This window comes from Pituophis catenifer, unplaced genomic scaffold (genome assembly GCF_029215685.1).
Source record: "Pituophis catenifer annectens isolate HBS135680 unplaced genomic scaffold, rPitCat1.0.hap2 SCAF_2, whole genome shotgun sequence".
NCBI classification, from domain to species: Eukaryota; Metazoa; Chordata; class Lepidosauria; order Squamata; family Colubridae; genus Pituophis; species Pituophis catenifer.
Genome location: NW_027256882.1, coordinates 112,863,298 through 112,877,004, shown reverse-complemented (window position 1 = coordinate 112,877,004; position 13,707 = coordinate 112,863,298). Strand labels below are relative to the sequence as shown.

Below are 13,707 nucleotides of genomic sequence, written 5' to 3'. Positions count from 1 at the left end.
TGGTAGGTACCAGTTGTCTATTCTCTATCAGGTTTCTATTCTCTATCTCCTACCATTTATTTTTCTTGTAGTTAATCTATAAGGTAGTAAACCAAGGGTAGAAACATTCTGCAATGTTGTGTGTGTGTGTGTGTGTGTGTGTGTGTGTGTGTGTGTACATATGTATGTGTGTATGTATGTATGTTTAGTCATACAAAAGGTCAAAAAGCTGTACTATCAGTTCAGACCCTGACTTTCTCCAGCTGCATATATAGGTCAGACTCACTACTTCATGATTCACAACCTATCTATATATTCATGATTGTTGTGTTGATTAAATACTGGTCCAGCTTCATGCAGGGTTAAAATATAATTAAGCTCCTGCTTTGAAGATCTTCCTTTCTTTCCCTTTAACAGTTGCTTAAGTAAAGAAATTAAGCAGCTTTTCCCACATCATTTTATCTCCATAGCAGGGACAAAGATTATGTGGTAATGTAACAACTGAGCATAATTATTCTCTGGAATGTAAAGGCCACCATCTTAGCCTGTCACAACTAAAATGCATATCTTAGGTTACTGGCAGCCAGTCCTTTCTTCTTGGTAAAATAACTCTTGAAACAGTTCCTCAAAAGTTCATGTCCTGCTCAATGAAGGCCTACAGGGGTTCTTCCAGACTCAAGGCTATTGAAATATCCTCAGTTTCTGGTCCGAAAACATTTGTTGCCACCACACTGTCTGACTGTTGAGTTTGATCCTGTTTCTCTGCAAACTGCACAGCAGCATGTATACCATGGAATGAGAGCAACTCTGGATCCTGCATCCCAGTGAGCCAATCTCCTGCCTGGAGCAAACGCCGTATGGATGGGTTACAATTGGCCAGCAGGACCTGTATACCAATCTTCTTGTAATCTTGGCGTATCTCCTTCAGCAAACTGAGGCCTACACTGTCTATAAATTGCATGGCTCCACAATCAATGATCAAGGTATGCATATCTATCGAGGCATCGGGACTATCTGCTGAAGCCTTTGGTGTCTTGGTTGCCCTTAGGCAGTTCAACTTGGAAGAAAAGCAACTTTGATTTTTGCTCAGGTTTGCTTTAGCTTGAGCTTTTTGTTGTATAGCAGCAACCAGGCAGGGATTCACCCCTGTTTTCTGGAAAAGTGAACTTTTGAAGTAGTCTTTGTTTGCATAGTAAAGAGAAGTATCAAAGCGGAAGATCTTGATATTTGCAATGCTAGTGATCCTCTTGTAAGTCAACTGATCCTCATAGATTTCTGAGTCATCCACCTTACCTAGAAGGGTGGCTCGGGGCCGCTGGGTGCGTAAGATGATGCAGAGAAGAGCAAAGCAGACCCCTATCAGAAGGCCCAGTTCTGTGGAGATCAGAGATGAGGACAGCATGGTTACCCACCAGACTATGGTGTCTATTTTGCTGATCCGCCACATCTTGGGTACTTCAGCAAATTTCCGCAATCCTCCCCTGAGATTAACAATTGTAATCACACCCAAGATGCAAGTTTGCAGTGAATAGAAGAGAGGCGCAATCCACAATAGTACCAGGAGCAGTGCAGCCGAAGATATCAAGCTTGATATTTGAGTATGGCATCCCGTTGATTCTTTCAGCAAAGTCTTTGATAAGGCTGCACAAGAAGCAAAGCAGTAGAAGAAAGATGGAATCAGATTTCCCATCCCAAGGGCAATCATCTCTTGATTGGCTCGGACTGGATAACCATGCTTCTTGCCAAATATTTCTGACAGTGAGACTGTCATAGCAAAACCAATAATGGCAATGGGTAGAGCATCAAGTGCCAGATTTGACACAAGGCTCAGATCTGGGACAGCAGGTTGTTTGAAACCAGTGGGAATTGTGCCACAAATTTTAGATTTGTATTTCTTATTGAAGTTAAGGAAATGCGACAGGAGTGTAGCTCCAATTACCACTAGGAGTTCCATGGGAAATGGAGCCTTCATTTTGTCCTTAAATATACTGTTGATTTCTTTTACTGGCACAATTAGAATTAAAGCCACCAGGCTGGTGACCAAATCACAGATGTTGGTTTTCCCAATGTATCTGAAGAGGTCAATCCATGTTAAAACCAGGGAACCTATTCCATCATGCCGAGGGAGCTTCAGTCCAAACAGAAGATTCATTTGGGACGTGAGAATGGTAAGGGAGGACCCTGTTACAAACCCACTCAGAAGAGGTTCTGAGAGATAAACTGAGATGAAGCCCATCTGGAAGACCCCTAGAATAATCTGAAAGGAAAAAGCAAATAGAATTCATGATTCAGAAATAAATACAACGAAAAAGAAGGTGATCTCAACTTGCATTTTTTTTTTTTTTGTCTGTTATTACTAGTTACAGGAGCTGACTGTGACAAGTAGATGTCAGATCCGGAACCAATGAAGTTTGATAAAATATTACAAAGAACAACTTTTCAAAAGCCAACTGTAACTCAGAAATAGGGCTTTAAATGATCAAAATCACATTAAAGCATTTGAGATAAATATATAAATATTTTACATGCAAAAGCTCCCTAAATCAATCCTCAGGACATTTAGACTATGCTACTGAAGTCCTGGATGGCTTATGGGTTTCATATAGAGATACATTTGTTTGTGAAAGGAGCATTGATTTTTCTTCAGTTTGAAGACTCTTGAGAACACTAAATATAAAGGCAATTTTTTGCTCAAACTAGATGGGCACTTACATAAAAAGAAATTCTTTAAAAAGAAAGATTAATTTATCTTACCTGATAAATCCCAACCAAAAATGTTAGAGTGGTTGCCACTGTGATTGCATAACAACCTCTGTTGCAGACAACTGTCCCATTCATTGTGGTATTGGCCATCAGACTTGTATCCATGTCCAAATCATACCCTGCTAGAGTAAGTTGCCGGTTTACTGTCTGCCCAATCATCAAGCAAAGGACCCCAAAAGAACCAACACAATTATGGCGCGAGGTAGCCATGGCAAAGTAAATAATAGCACAGAAGAAGTTGGTGTAGAGACCATAAATGGGATCCTGGCTTGCAAGGAGGGCATAGGAGATTGATTGAGGGATGGAAACAATTCCTACCAACAAGCCTGAGATGATATCCCCCAGCAGGTATTCCTTGATGTTGTAACGAGGAAGCCACTCAATTATTGGGAACAACTGACGAAAGAAGGTGAGGACACTTTGTTGGTTGCAGTTGTAATTCTCTTTGGCTTTTGTGAGAAGCTTCTTGATGCTGAAGCCTGATGTTTCGTATTCTTCTAGTTTGACAGGTATATAGGAAGACGACTGTGAAGACTGTGAAGAAGGCAAGCTGGATGTGTCATTGCCATTCTCGGACTTTTGAGTGGTAGTGCCACCTTCCATGACTCCAAAGTAGCTGAAAAGATGACACACAGATATTTTTAAAGCAGAGTGCATGACTTAGGCACAGTTGAATATTAATCTGATGATGCATTGCTAGACTGTTATTGCAGAAGCTATATTGTTATATCTGTCTGACAATAAAAAAGGAAACTATTCAACCATAAAAACTCAGCACTAAAATTTTGAACATAAAAGTTGTTTCTACATATTAACTTAAATTTATTCCTCATGCATGTTGGTTGTTAACACAGCTTCTAGTATCCTGTACTCATAGCACCATAGAGGGCATACATCAAACTCCCAAATTATTATTTTTTCTTTCTTTTTTCTTTTCAACGATATTTTATATCTCAGACGATCACCAAATTTCATGAGATGTTGTTCTCAGCAATATCTCTCAGTGTTCTCTCAGATAACACTGCAATCTCTTAAAAACGTACAAAAGAAATTGCTGAAACCTTACTAGTTTTAACAATGCTGAGATTTAAACCATTTAATGTTAATGGTGTTATTATCATCATTATTCTTTGGAAGCACCTGAGCTATTGTTCAAGATTTAAAAGGTTGATAAACTTTTCCTAGATCATAAACCTTTTTAAAGCCTTTGCAAGAGTATAAAACAAAAACATTTGGAAAGTTTAAATATGTATGTTCAGTTTGTACTAGTACAGGTGGTTCCAGTATGTTAGGAATAAGAGTTTTTATCACAGTCTAAATCTGTCCTTCTGCAAGATTATTTAGCAAACTGTTTAGATGGTTTGAGAGTATTTGCCCCAAATGGATTGCATTTCTTTTTATTGCCACTCAACACAAATGTCCAACATCTATTTTTTAACAGTAATATTTGCTAAGAGAACTAGTTTTGTGTAATAATTAACACACCAGGCTAACAACTCAGAAAACATGAATTCTAGTCTTGCCTTAGCAGAGCCAGCTCTAGGTTAAGGTTGAATGGGTACCAGCCTAGGGGCACCAAATTTTAGTGGGCAGCAAAATTGAAACAACTTTTGAAAAATGCAATTAAAAAGTGAAAAGAGGTAGGCATGTCCTCCAAAGGGCCAGCATGCTCACTCAAGGATCAAATGTTAATTTTGCAGAATTATTGTTGTATAACAATGAGTGATGATGTAATTAAAATTACTGTATATAGGGTTTAAATGTCTGGAAAAAGAAAAAAAATGTCTGGGGCTGAAAATCATAAGTGTAAAGCTCAAAAACCTGAATAAGAAAGAAACAAGAGAGGCACCTTTTTGAAATTCCTGACAAAAATTGGAAGATGAACCAAAACATAGCAGGCACCTGAGTATGAATTTGCCCACATTGCCAAAATTTCTGGAGCCAGCCCTGCATTTTAGGCATGAAGCCAACTGGATAACATTGGGCCAGTCTCTCTCTCCCTCTCCCTCCCCCCATCTCTCTGACTCCCTTTCCCCCTCTGTCTCTCTCCCTCCCTCTCTGACCCTCTCTCCCTTTCCCCCTCTGTCTCTCTCCCTCGCCTTGTCCTACAACAACAGACTACTTTCCAAAAAACTTGCCAAGAAAACTTCAGAGTCCATTATTAAATTACTGTAGCATGAGTTCATTAAATATTTGCCTTGTTGTTTCTGCATATTAGGAAATCTTAAGGTATGAGTAAATAATGTGTGGGTATGTGTGTGCATTACACAGATATAGTAGATACTCTCTGGCATATTACGGTAGGAATAGCAATAACATTGGAAAGTGCAGAATTTCTGCAGAAAAAAATAATACAGGTAGTCCTCAATTGATGACCACAATAGGGCCCAAAATTTCTGTTGCTAAGTGAGCCATTTGATAAGTGAGTTTTACCCCATTTTATAACCTTCCTTGCTACAGCTGTTAAGTGGATCACTGCAATTATTAAGTAAGTAACATGGTTGGTAAGTGAATCTGGCTTGCTTGTCAGAAAGTTGCAAAAGATAGATCACATGACTCCATGACACTGCAACTGTCATAGATTCGCATCAGTTGCCAAGCATCTGAATTTTGATCACATTTATTTATTTATTTTATTCATTTTATTTTATTTCTATACCGCCCTTCTCCTGCAGGACTCAGGGCGGTGTACAGCCAAGATAAAACATTGCATATAAAAATTTAAAAACAATTTAAAAAACAATTAAATAATTTCGGCCCGAGATATTAAAAACAACCCAATTAAAACCAAATTCAGTTAAAAACTGAGGGGATGTGATCAAGCCAGCCCAGCTAGATGGAATAGGTGTGTTTTCAGGGCCCAACGAAAAGTCCGGAGGTCTGATATCGTGCGTATCTCAGGGGATAGGTCATTCCAGAGGGCGGGTGCTGCCACAGAGAAGGCTCTCCCTCTGGGGGTCGCCAGCCGACACTGTCTGGCCGACGGCACCCTGAGGAGGCCCTCTCTGTGCGAGCGAACTGGTCGGTGGGAGGCTATTGGTGGCAGAAGGTGGTCTCGCAGATAACCCGGCCCTAAGCCATGGAGCGCTTTAAAGGTGGTCACCAGCACCTTGAAGCGCACCCGGAAGATCACAGCAAGCCATGCAGCTCGCGCAGGAGAGGTGTCATATGTGAGCGCCCCATCGCTCACATAATCCCCCACGCGGCTGCATTCTGGACTAACTGTAGCCTCCGGGTGCACCCCAAGGGGAGCCCCATGTAGAGAGCATTGCAGTAGTCCAGGCGGGAAGTGACGAGTGCTTGAGTGACCGTGCGTAGGGAGTCCCGATCCAGAAAGGGGCGCAACTGGCATATCAGGCGAACTTGATAAAAAGCCCCCCTGGCCATGGCCATCATGTGCTCTTCTAAAGACAGCCGTGCATCCAGGAGAACGCCTAAGTTGCGAGCCCTCTCCGTGGGGGCCAGTGATTCGCCCCCAATAGCCAGCGATGGCACCAGCTGGCTATATCGGGACGCCGGAAGCCACAGCCACTCGGTCTTGGAAGGGTTGAGTCGGAGCCTGTTTCTCCCCATCCAGGCCCGCACGGCCTCCAGGCACTGGGACATCACTTCAAGGGCATCATTGGGGTGGCCTGGGGTGGAGATGTACAGCTGAGTATCATCAGCGTACTGATGGAACTCCACCCCAAAGCCACAGATGATCTCACCCAGCAGCTTTACATAAATGTTGAACAGAAGGGGCGAGAGGACCGACCCTTGTGGCACCCCACATACAAGGCGCCTCGGGGTCGACTGCTGCCCCCCTGTTAACACAGATTGCGACCGGTCAGAGAGGTAGGAGGAGAACCACCGCAGAACGGTGCCCCCCATCCCCAGCCCCTTCAACCAGTGCAACATGATACCATGGTCGATGGTATCAAAAGCCGCTGAGAGATCTAACAGGACCAGGATAGAGGAGCAACCCCTATCCCGAGCCCTCCAGAGATCATCCACCAACGCGACCAATGCCGTTTCCGTGACCATGGGGCTACTGCAGCAGTCATAAGTGTGAAAAATGATCACGTGTCACTTTTTGCAATGCCTTTATAACTTTAAATGGTCACTAAGCAAACTGTTGTAAGTCAAGGATTACTTATAGGTCTTCCAATCTTTGAGGAAAAGAATCCTACATAAAATTCCAATATAACTTATTATACTAAAAAGTCAAACAAGTAATTTTAAAAGCAATGTGCTCAGTTATCAATTACATATTGATTTTATGGAATGCAGTCTGCCCTTAGCTCTTTCTTTCCTCCCTGTGATGAAAAAAATATCTATACATTCTAGAATTTATAGAATTTGATCTAGAGAAATGTGCTATTTTCACTTTTACAACCTCTGTAATCTTCTAGCAGGCCAGGAACGGGCATATATATCTTCTAGACCAGTGATGGTTAACCTTTTTGGTGCCGAGTGCCCAAAGCATGCTTGAATGCATGCATGTGTGCCCAAACCCCCAAAATGCAATGTGAGCACCTGTGCAGCTGGTCTTCCGGTTTCTGGCATGTGCATGGCAAAACAGGACTGTGCACACACATGCATATGTGCTGGAAACCGGAAGACCAGCTACCCGGTGCGCATGCACATGCTGTGAAGATGATCTTCCAGTTTCTGACGCGTACATATGCACCGGCCACCTGGTATTGTTTTCTGGCACGCATGCGTGTGCAAAGACCAGCTGGCTGGTGTGTATGCGTGAGCCGGAAACTGGAAGATGACTTTCCAGGCGCACTTATGCTCATAGGGTAGCTGCTCTTCCGGTTTCTGATGCTCCCATGCGCATGAAGACCAGCTGGCTGGCACGCCGGAACCCGGAAGAGTAACAGGCAACGGCTCGCGTGCCCAGAGAGATGGCCGTGCATGCCACTTCCAGCACGCATGCCATAGGTTTGCCATCATGGTTCTAGACCTTAACACTGGTATTTTTTTCACTTCTGCTTTTTAGTTTCCTGAAGTTTGGGCTTGCATTCTGAGAAAGATTGTAGGATAGTTTGAATATTATTTGAAAATAGATGAGTGTCTTTCCTTGTCTATTTTTCTCTGGATATTTTTATTTTTTATAAAACTCAGTGCTGTATATGGATGCATATACATAGAAACAATAAAATATTTTAAAAACACAAAATGGCAGGTAAAATAACATGACTGGATCATATTCTGGAATGTGTATGACCTTCTACTACTAAATGAACGTATTATCTGAAATCAGTTTTTCATCAAAGTAATAAGCAATGTTAATCTTTATGTTTTTATATAGTTTAATTTTGATATACAGTTAAAGTTTAATGATCCATTGAGGAACAATACTTATTACTATTATTATGTATTATTATGTATTACGTATTATTACGGCCACTTTTAGCAGAATTAATATGAGATATTTACAATTTTATTTTAAAGACCATTTGAGAATCATCGTAAGAGCCAATGACAATCACTAACCTGTTGCCTAGTAAGTGGCACCTCTTTTCCGATAACATGAAGAAAATTTTCTTTGGGTTCTTTGTATCACTACTGATGATCTTCCATTGTATTTACAGTATACATTATCTACACTGATGGGCAGAGTATACTCTAACCTGCATAACAGCTTTACAATACTTGCTGTACACTAGCAATTTCATTTCTGAAACAGCTTCGTGTATCTCTAAGCTAAATGTTAGGGAGAGGGGAAGTTTATTCAGGTAGTTCTCATTTAACAATCACTTATTCAGTGACATTCTGACGGCACTGAACAAGAAGACGTATGATCACTCCTTTCAGTTGCAACTGTTGGCAAGGTCCCCAAATTACTTGGCAATTACAATGGCCATAACATCCTGCAATCCTGTGATCACCATTCACAACTTTGAATAATGACTTCTCACAAATGAAGTCAAGGGTGATCCTATCATGTTGTGCCTAACAACCACACAGGATTTGTTCATTGAGAAATGGAACTGCCACAACTGCTGTCATAAGTCAGCATGATCATTTGACATTTGGGCACTTTATAATTGAGACTCCGTTACTAAACAATGTGGCCGTAAAGTGATTGCTTAGCAACAAGAGTCTCAATTATTATTGTTGTTAAGCTAGGGCCATCTATAATGAAAATTGCTGATGGATAAGCTGACATTCTTATTGTATCATGAATCTACTAGGCAACCTTGGAAAGGTTACTCTTTTCTGCCTGCCTCTCACCCCAGCAATAGAGAAGAAAATCATTTTAACTTACCTTCCAGGGTGGTTATAAAGTCTGCAAGTAAATAATGTTTATAAGGCAATTGAATATGTGAAAATGCTATAAAAACATTTTGTATGTGTATGATACTGATAAACTCCTCTTTGGAATTTTCCTTATTTGAAAAAGAAATGATGAGATACCTTCATTTCATTTCATTTTATTTTTGTTGTTGACATGAGAAGAATTCTCTCATGAGAGTTCTAATAAGGTTGTTCTGATTGATCATTTTGTGAAAAATCCAGAAGTTGAATCTGCCCACAAAATGTATCTGTGCATAAAGTTAAGATTCCTCAAAAAACAAACACCACTTTCTGGAATCTTGACCAGGTGACATAGTTGGGCCATTATAACAAAAGCAAATTTTTATATGGCTGAAATCCTTTATTCCCAGTCTAGAATTCACTACCTCCATATCCACATCTTAATTAAAGCCATTTCTACCTATGTTGCATTTATTTACTCACCAACAGCATGAACTAACCCAATACGTGTTAGTAAGCTGCATGCAAGTGATTTCTTTATCCTCACCTTAAGAATGATTAATAATCAGCTTGTATAGCCTAAAAACTGAGAACAGGGATTCACATTCTGCAATATATATGTTACCCATGTAATCAGTTAGATCAAGAGTAGAACAGAAGCATTTTCTTGCTCAGATATAGCCTGATCTATGTGCTTATTTGGTGGCGTCCAGCAATAATTATTAATATCCTTTGCCTCTCAACTTTAAATTTCAAAGACTCTGGAGAAGCTGCATTCTCTAAAAGTCTCAGTCTCTCTCTCTCTCTCTCCCTCCCCCTCTCCCCCTCTCCCCCCTCTCTTTCCTGTGTCTGTGTGTGTGTGTGTGTGTGTGTGAGAGAGAGAGAGAGAGAGAGAGAGAGAGAGGCAGAGGCAGAGGCAGAGGCAGAGGCAGAGAGACAGAGAGAACAATTATCACCAACAACTTCCCCCAAAGCAAAATTAAAGCTGCTGATATTGCCTAATGGAGGATAGCTTCCATTCCTAGCACCTCTCAGTTGCCTCCCACAAAATATCTTGCTGGAAAGAAATGAAAAAAAGAAATCAAACTCTATAATGCTTCAAACCTGTGCTCTTTGTCTTCTTCATTCCTTGAACTGAATCCCATTCTCAAAGGAGGAGACGAATGGTCTTGGGTCAGCTCAGTTGGCTTTTTATCTACCTCTGCATAATCGCCACTAATTTGCCCATCCACATTTGCTGGTATTTTGAAAACAAACACCATTTAAATGGAATATTTTTACAGAAACTTGTCCCGAGCATTAATGATTCTTTTAAAAATTCAAACCAATAATAGGGAGGATGATACAACCATCAGGATCTCCAGAACTTTGTTTGCAAAACAAAAAGAGCTGCTTGTGCACATTTTTCTTCTGAACTTTCTTAATTTCCCAAGTCTTGTTTTAGGAAAAAGGGAGAACATGAAGGTGATTTGATCAATATACAACAGTGTGGGTGATGTGATGAACCAAAAGGAATATTACAATATTTCCCTATTTGAAAATAAATTATGAAGACAAAAATGAACAAGCGAAAAAAGAAATTGAATAGTTATACTAAAAAGCCACAAATTCAAAACTGAAATGGTGACTAGATTTAAATAAATTTGCTTTTCACAGGGAGTTTTTTCAGAGGTTTTTGGTGCATTAATTTTTCAGCCAAAGAAATTACAATTATTAATGCCTCTAATCCAGACTAACACATATATTAATTTTCCAGTGTTTTGCAGTAACAAATCTATTAGTTTATGGCAGGCACTGGATTAATGTCTTGTGCTGCATTGATTTCCAGGCATTAGGATTTATGGATATTAAATCAACAGCAGGATTCATTATGAAAATTATTTTTCCAGTTTCATGAAAACATTTTTACCTCAAATAAGTAAACATTTCCCTAAAAGATGGTGCATAAATTTGCTTACAACACCACTAATGCATGGTAGCTATGGACAGTTATAATTTATATAGCATAATTTTGCTAGGGTGGCACACCGTCTAAATTTTTCTTTATGGTTAATTCCTGGTGGCTTGCTGCAGTGTTGAAAGGAATCCCATGATATAAAAAGTTCCAGGAAATTAATCAGGATTAGATGCCACGTTATGCTACCAGAACTGAAGAAGCTTTTTGGATGAGAAGTGAAAAAAAGCACCTTTGGGACAACTGTGACCTGAATCTTAGTCCATTTGTATCTCCATTAGATACTTATGCTCCCAGACAGTTTTTGAACCCTTGAACCTGATGTGCTTGCTGCAAATGTTTCATATAACATCGAAGAGATTTGATTGGCTGAAATTAACTTTAAAGGAGATTTTGAAAATTGGGCTTCCCCCCCTTTTTTTATTTCCATTTCTTTCTTTCTTTCTTTCTTTCTTTCTTTCTTTCTTTCTTTCTTTCTTTCTTTCTTTCTTTTTTTTTTTGTTTTTTGCAAGTTCTCTGGACAAGTTTACTTTAAAAGAGAAAAGGAGAAATAATAGCCTAGGGAATATGGAACTCATTCCGCCACAGTAGAAAAATATAGAACTGCCTAGAAAATATTTTCTGCTTCCTAATTTAAAAGCCTTGCATTTGGATACCAGGAGTGCCTCATAAAAAGAATATTTCATTAATGCTTTGCTGCATCTATGAGGACATCTAGAGGAAGTTCTCTGAAAGTTCTAATGGCTTAAATCAAAAGTAGCCAAATCCACAAGATTATTAGATAAATGTTTAAGGGGACTGATAATTTAAACCTACATCTTTATTTCTTCTTGAGAGAGGATGACAAACTTTCAACGAATGTTTGCAACCCTGAGAGTACAGCTGCCATGGTGGGTGTGGTCAGTTACTAAACATCTTTTAAACTGTTGAATTATTCTTTGTCAATCCTTCTAGCCTAGTAGCAATGCAACTCACCCTTGTCCTCATCCCAGGTATCTGAACATATTTCCAAATAAAGGACAGAGTTATAGACCCCATTGTTAGTGTTTTCTAAAAAAATATTCACTATGATCCCCAGACATTCTTTAAAATCAAGATCATATTATAGGCTTTGCTGTATGCTAACTTGCAGTGAAATTTTATTGAGGTTTTTTTTTTTGACAATAGCAATAGCACTTTAACTCCATAGAATTTTACAGCACTGTCTGAGCAGTTTACAAAGTCAGCATATGGCCCCAAAAATCTGGGTCCTCATGTTACCAACTTCAGAAGGATGGAAGGCTCAAGACCACCAAGATCAAACACCGGACTGTGGGCAGAGTTTGCCTGAAATACTGCATTCTAACTACTTCGCCACCAAGTTCTAACACACAGGTGAAACAGGAGTCTGGTGTCGCCCCCCCCCTCCCCTTTTAATGTAGATTTTTTAAAATTCTTACTAAAAATGAATGAACTATGTCTCACATTAGATTTCCAAATCTTCTTTTGATAGTAAGTAGGAAACATGTAACAGGGTTCTACACCCCAAATCCTGTTCAAGTTTTTTCTCGGAACCAAATGTGATTTGCTCTGCAGAGATAACGTACTGTAAATATGCAATGCAAAAACTGTTGAAGGACAATATAGAGGACAATCTCTCAATGTTTCCCTTCCATTAGTCAATGGCCAGAAGGAAGCTGGAAACTACTAGAATACCTTTGCATGAAAGTCATACTTTCTCATGCAAACAAATCAGCTCCTATTGCGATACAGATATATTTTGCACACAACCAAAAATGAGATTTGTAGAGGAGGAAGAGGAGAAGGAGAAAATACTTAACCTTTTCCCAACCCACTGTTCTTTATGTCATGTGAAATGCCTCCAACTTGTATTTCTTACTTTGGGGCAACAGCTTGGAGAGCATTTTGTAGCAGTAGAAATGAAATGTCAACCTCCAACCTGCTTTTGTACTTGAGCTTTGTTTCCTGAAGCTTGACTCTGTGCAGTCAGATGCTTAATTCTCCTTCTGAGTTTGCAAGCATCCCAGTGGTAAAGAATACTGTTCTAGAGGTGCCTTTGGGGAATAAAGTTTTCTAAGACAAACGCACACAGCAAAAGTAACTGTTCTTCATTATGCCAGGAGTAAGCAGAAAGTTTGACAAAACATTTCATTTAGGAAATCAAATCCTTGCCCTGAAGTCCACTTATTTGATAAATCTGCAGTGAAATGAATACATTAGTAGCACAAAGAACCGAAACACATTGTGAGAATCATGCTGTGTCCTTAATATGGTGCACGCGCCAAACATGACTCTCCAAACATGATTGCCAGTCTGAAATAGAATTTTGAATTGCAGCTTTCCTTAATTACCCATCAAAACTTTTTAAAGCAAACATATATTATCAGAACAAAATTGGTGAATACATACGTTTGTTGAATTATTGTTACTTCAACACTTTGTTCAACATTTGTTGAAACATATAATTTTGTAGAGGAATGCCTGAAGGCACATTATCCATGGCAACTCCTTCAGAAAATCTAATGCATAATAGCTGGCTAGAACTTTATTGCTTGGATCTCTTGTAGAAAATACTTGTCTTTACTTCTGGTTTCTATTCTGTGTAGTCAATGCAGACTTTTAACTACAAAGTACTGTTTTCTTTAATGCCACGTCTTCAGCTCGGGCTACAGCTTCTCAGAATCAGGCAGTGATGGGGCTTTTTAGTTGAAACTTTTTTTCTGCCATGTCCACAACCCAAATACATGAGATTCTAGTGTTAAAAC

The 13,707-nt window shown here is 39.6% G+C and overlaps 1 protein-coding gene across 1 annotated transcript; it reads right to left on the bottom strand.

Moving 5' to 3' along the window:
• Positions 1-634: 634 nt before the first annotated feature.
• On the bottom strand, positions 635-10,133 carry LOC139309785 (sulfate transporter-like). The gene is made up of 3 exons (XM_070933992.1): positions 10,093-10,133; positions 2,734-3,358; positions 635-2,236 (listed from the first exon to the last, which is right to left on the bottom strand). Exons 1-3 carry the CDS (start codon positions 10,131-10,133, stop codon positions 635-637), a joined length of 2,268 nt encoding a protein of 755 aa, XP_070790093.1.
• Positions 10,134-13,707: the final 3,574 nt, after the last annotated feature.

Bases quoted from the DNA above. Each gene is read 5' to 3' on its own strand.
- LOC139309785 (XM_070933992.1), bottom strand. From the start codon at position 10,133: ATGGGATTCAGTTCAAGGAATGAAGAAGACAAAGAGCACAG. The intron at 3,359-10,092 runs GTTTGAAGCATT...TCATCTTTTCAG, and splicing joins GAAGAAGACAAAGAGCACAG to CTACTTTGGAGTCATGGAAG. The intron at 2,237-2,733 runs GTAAGATAAATT...TTTTCCTTTCAG, and splicing joins TTTTGGTTGGGATTTATCAG to ATTATTCTAGGGGTCTTCCA.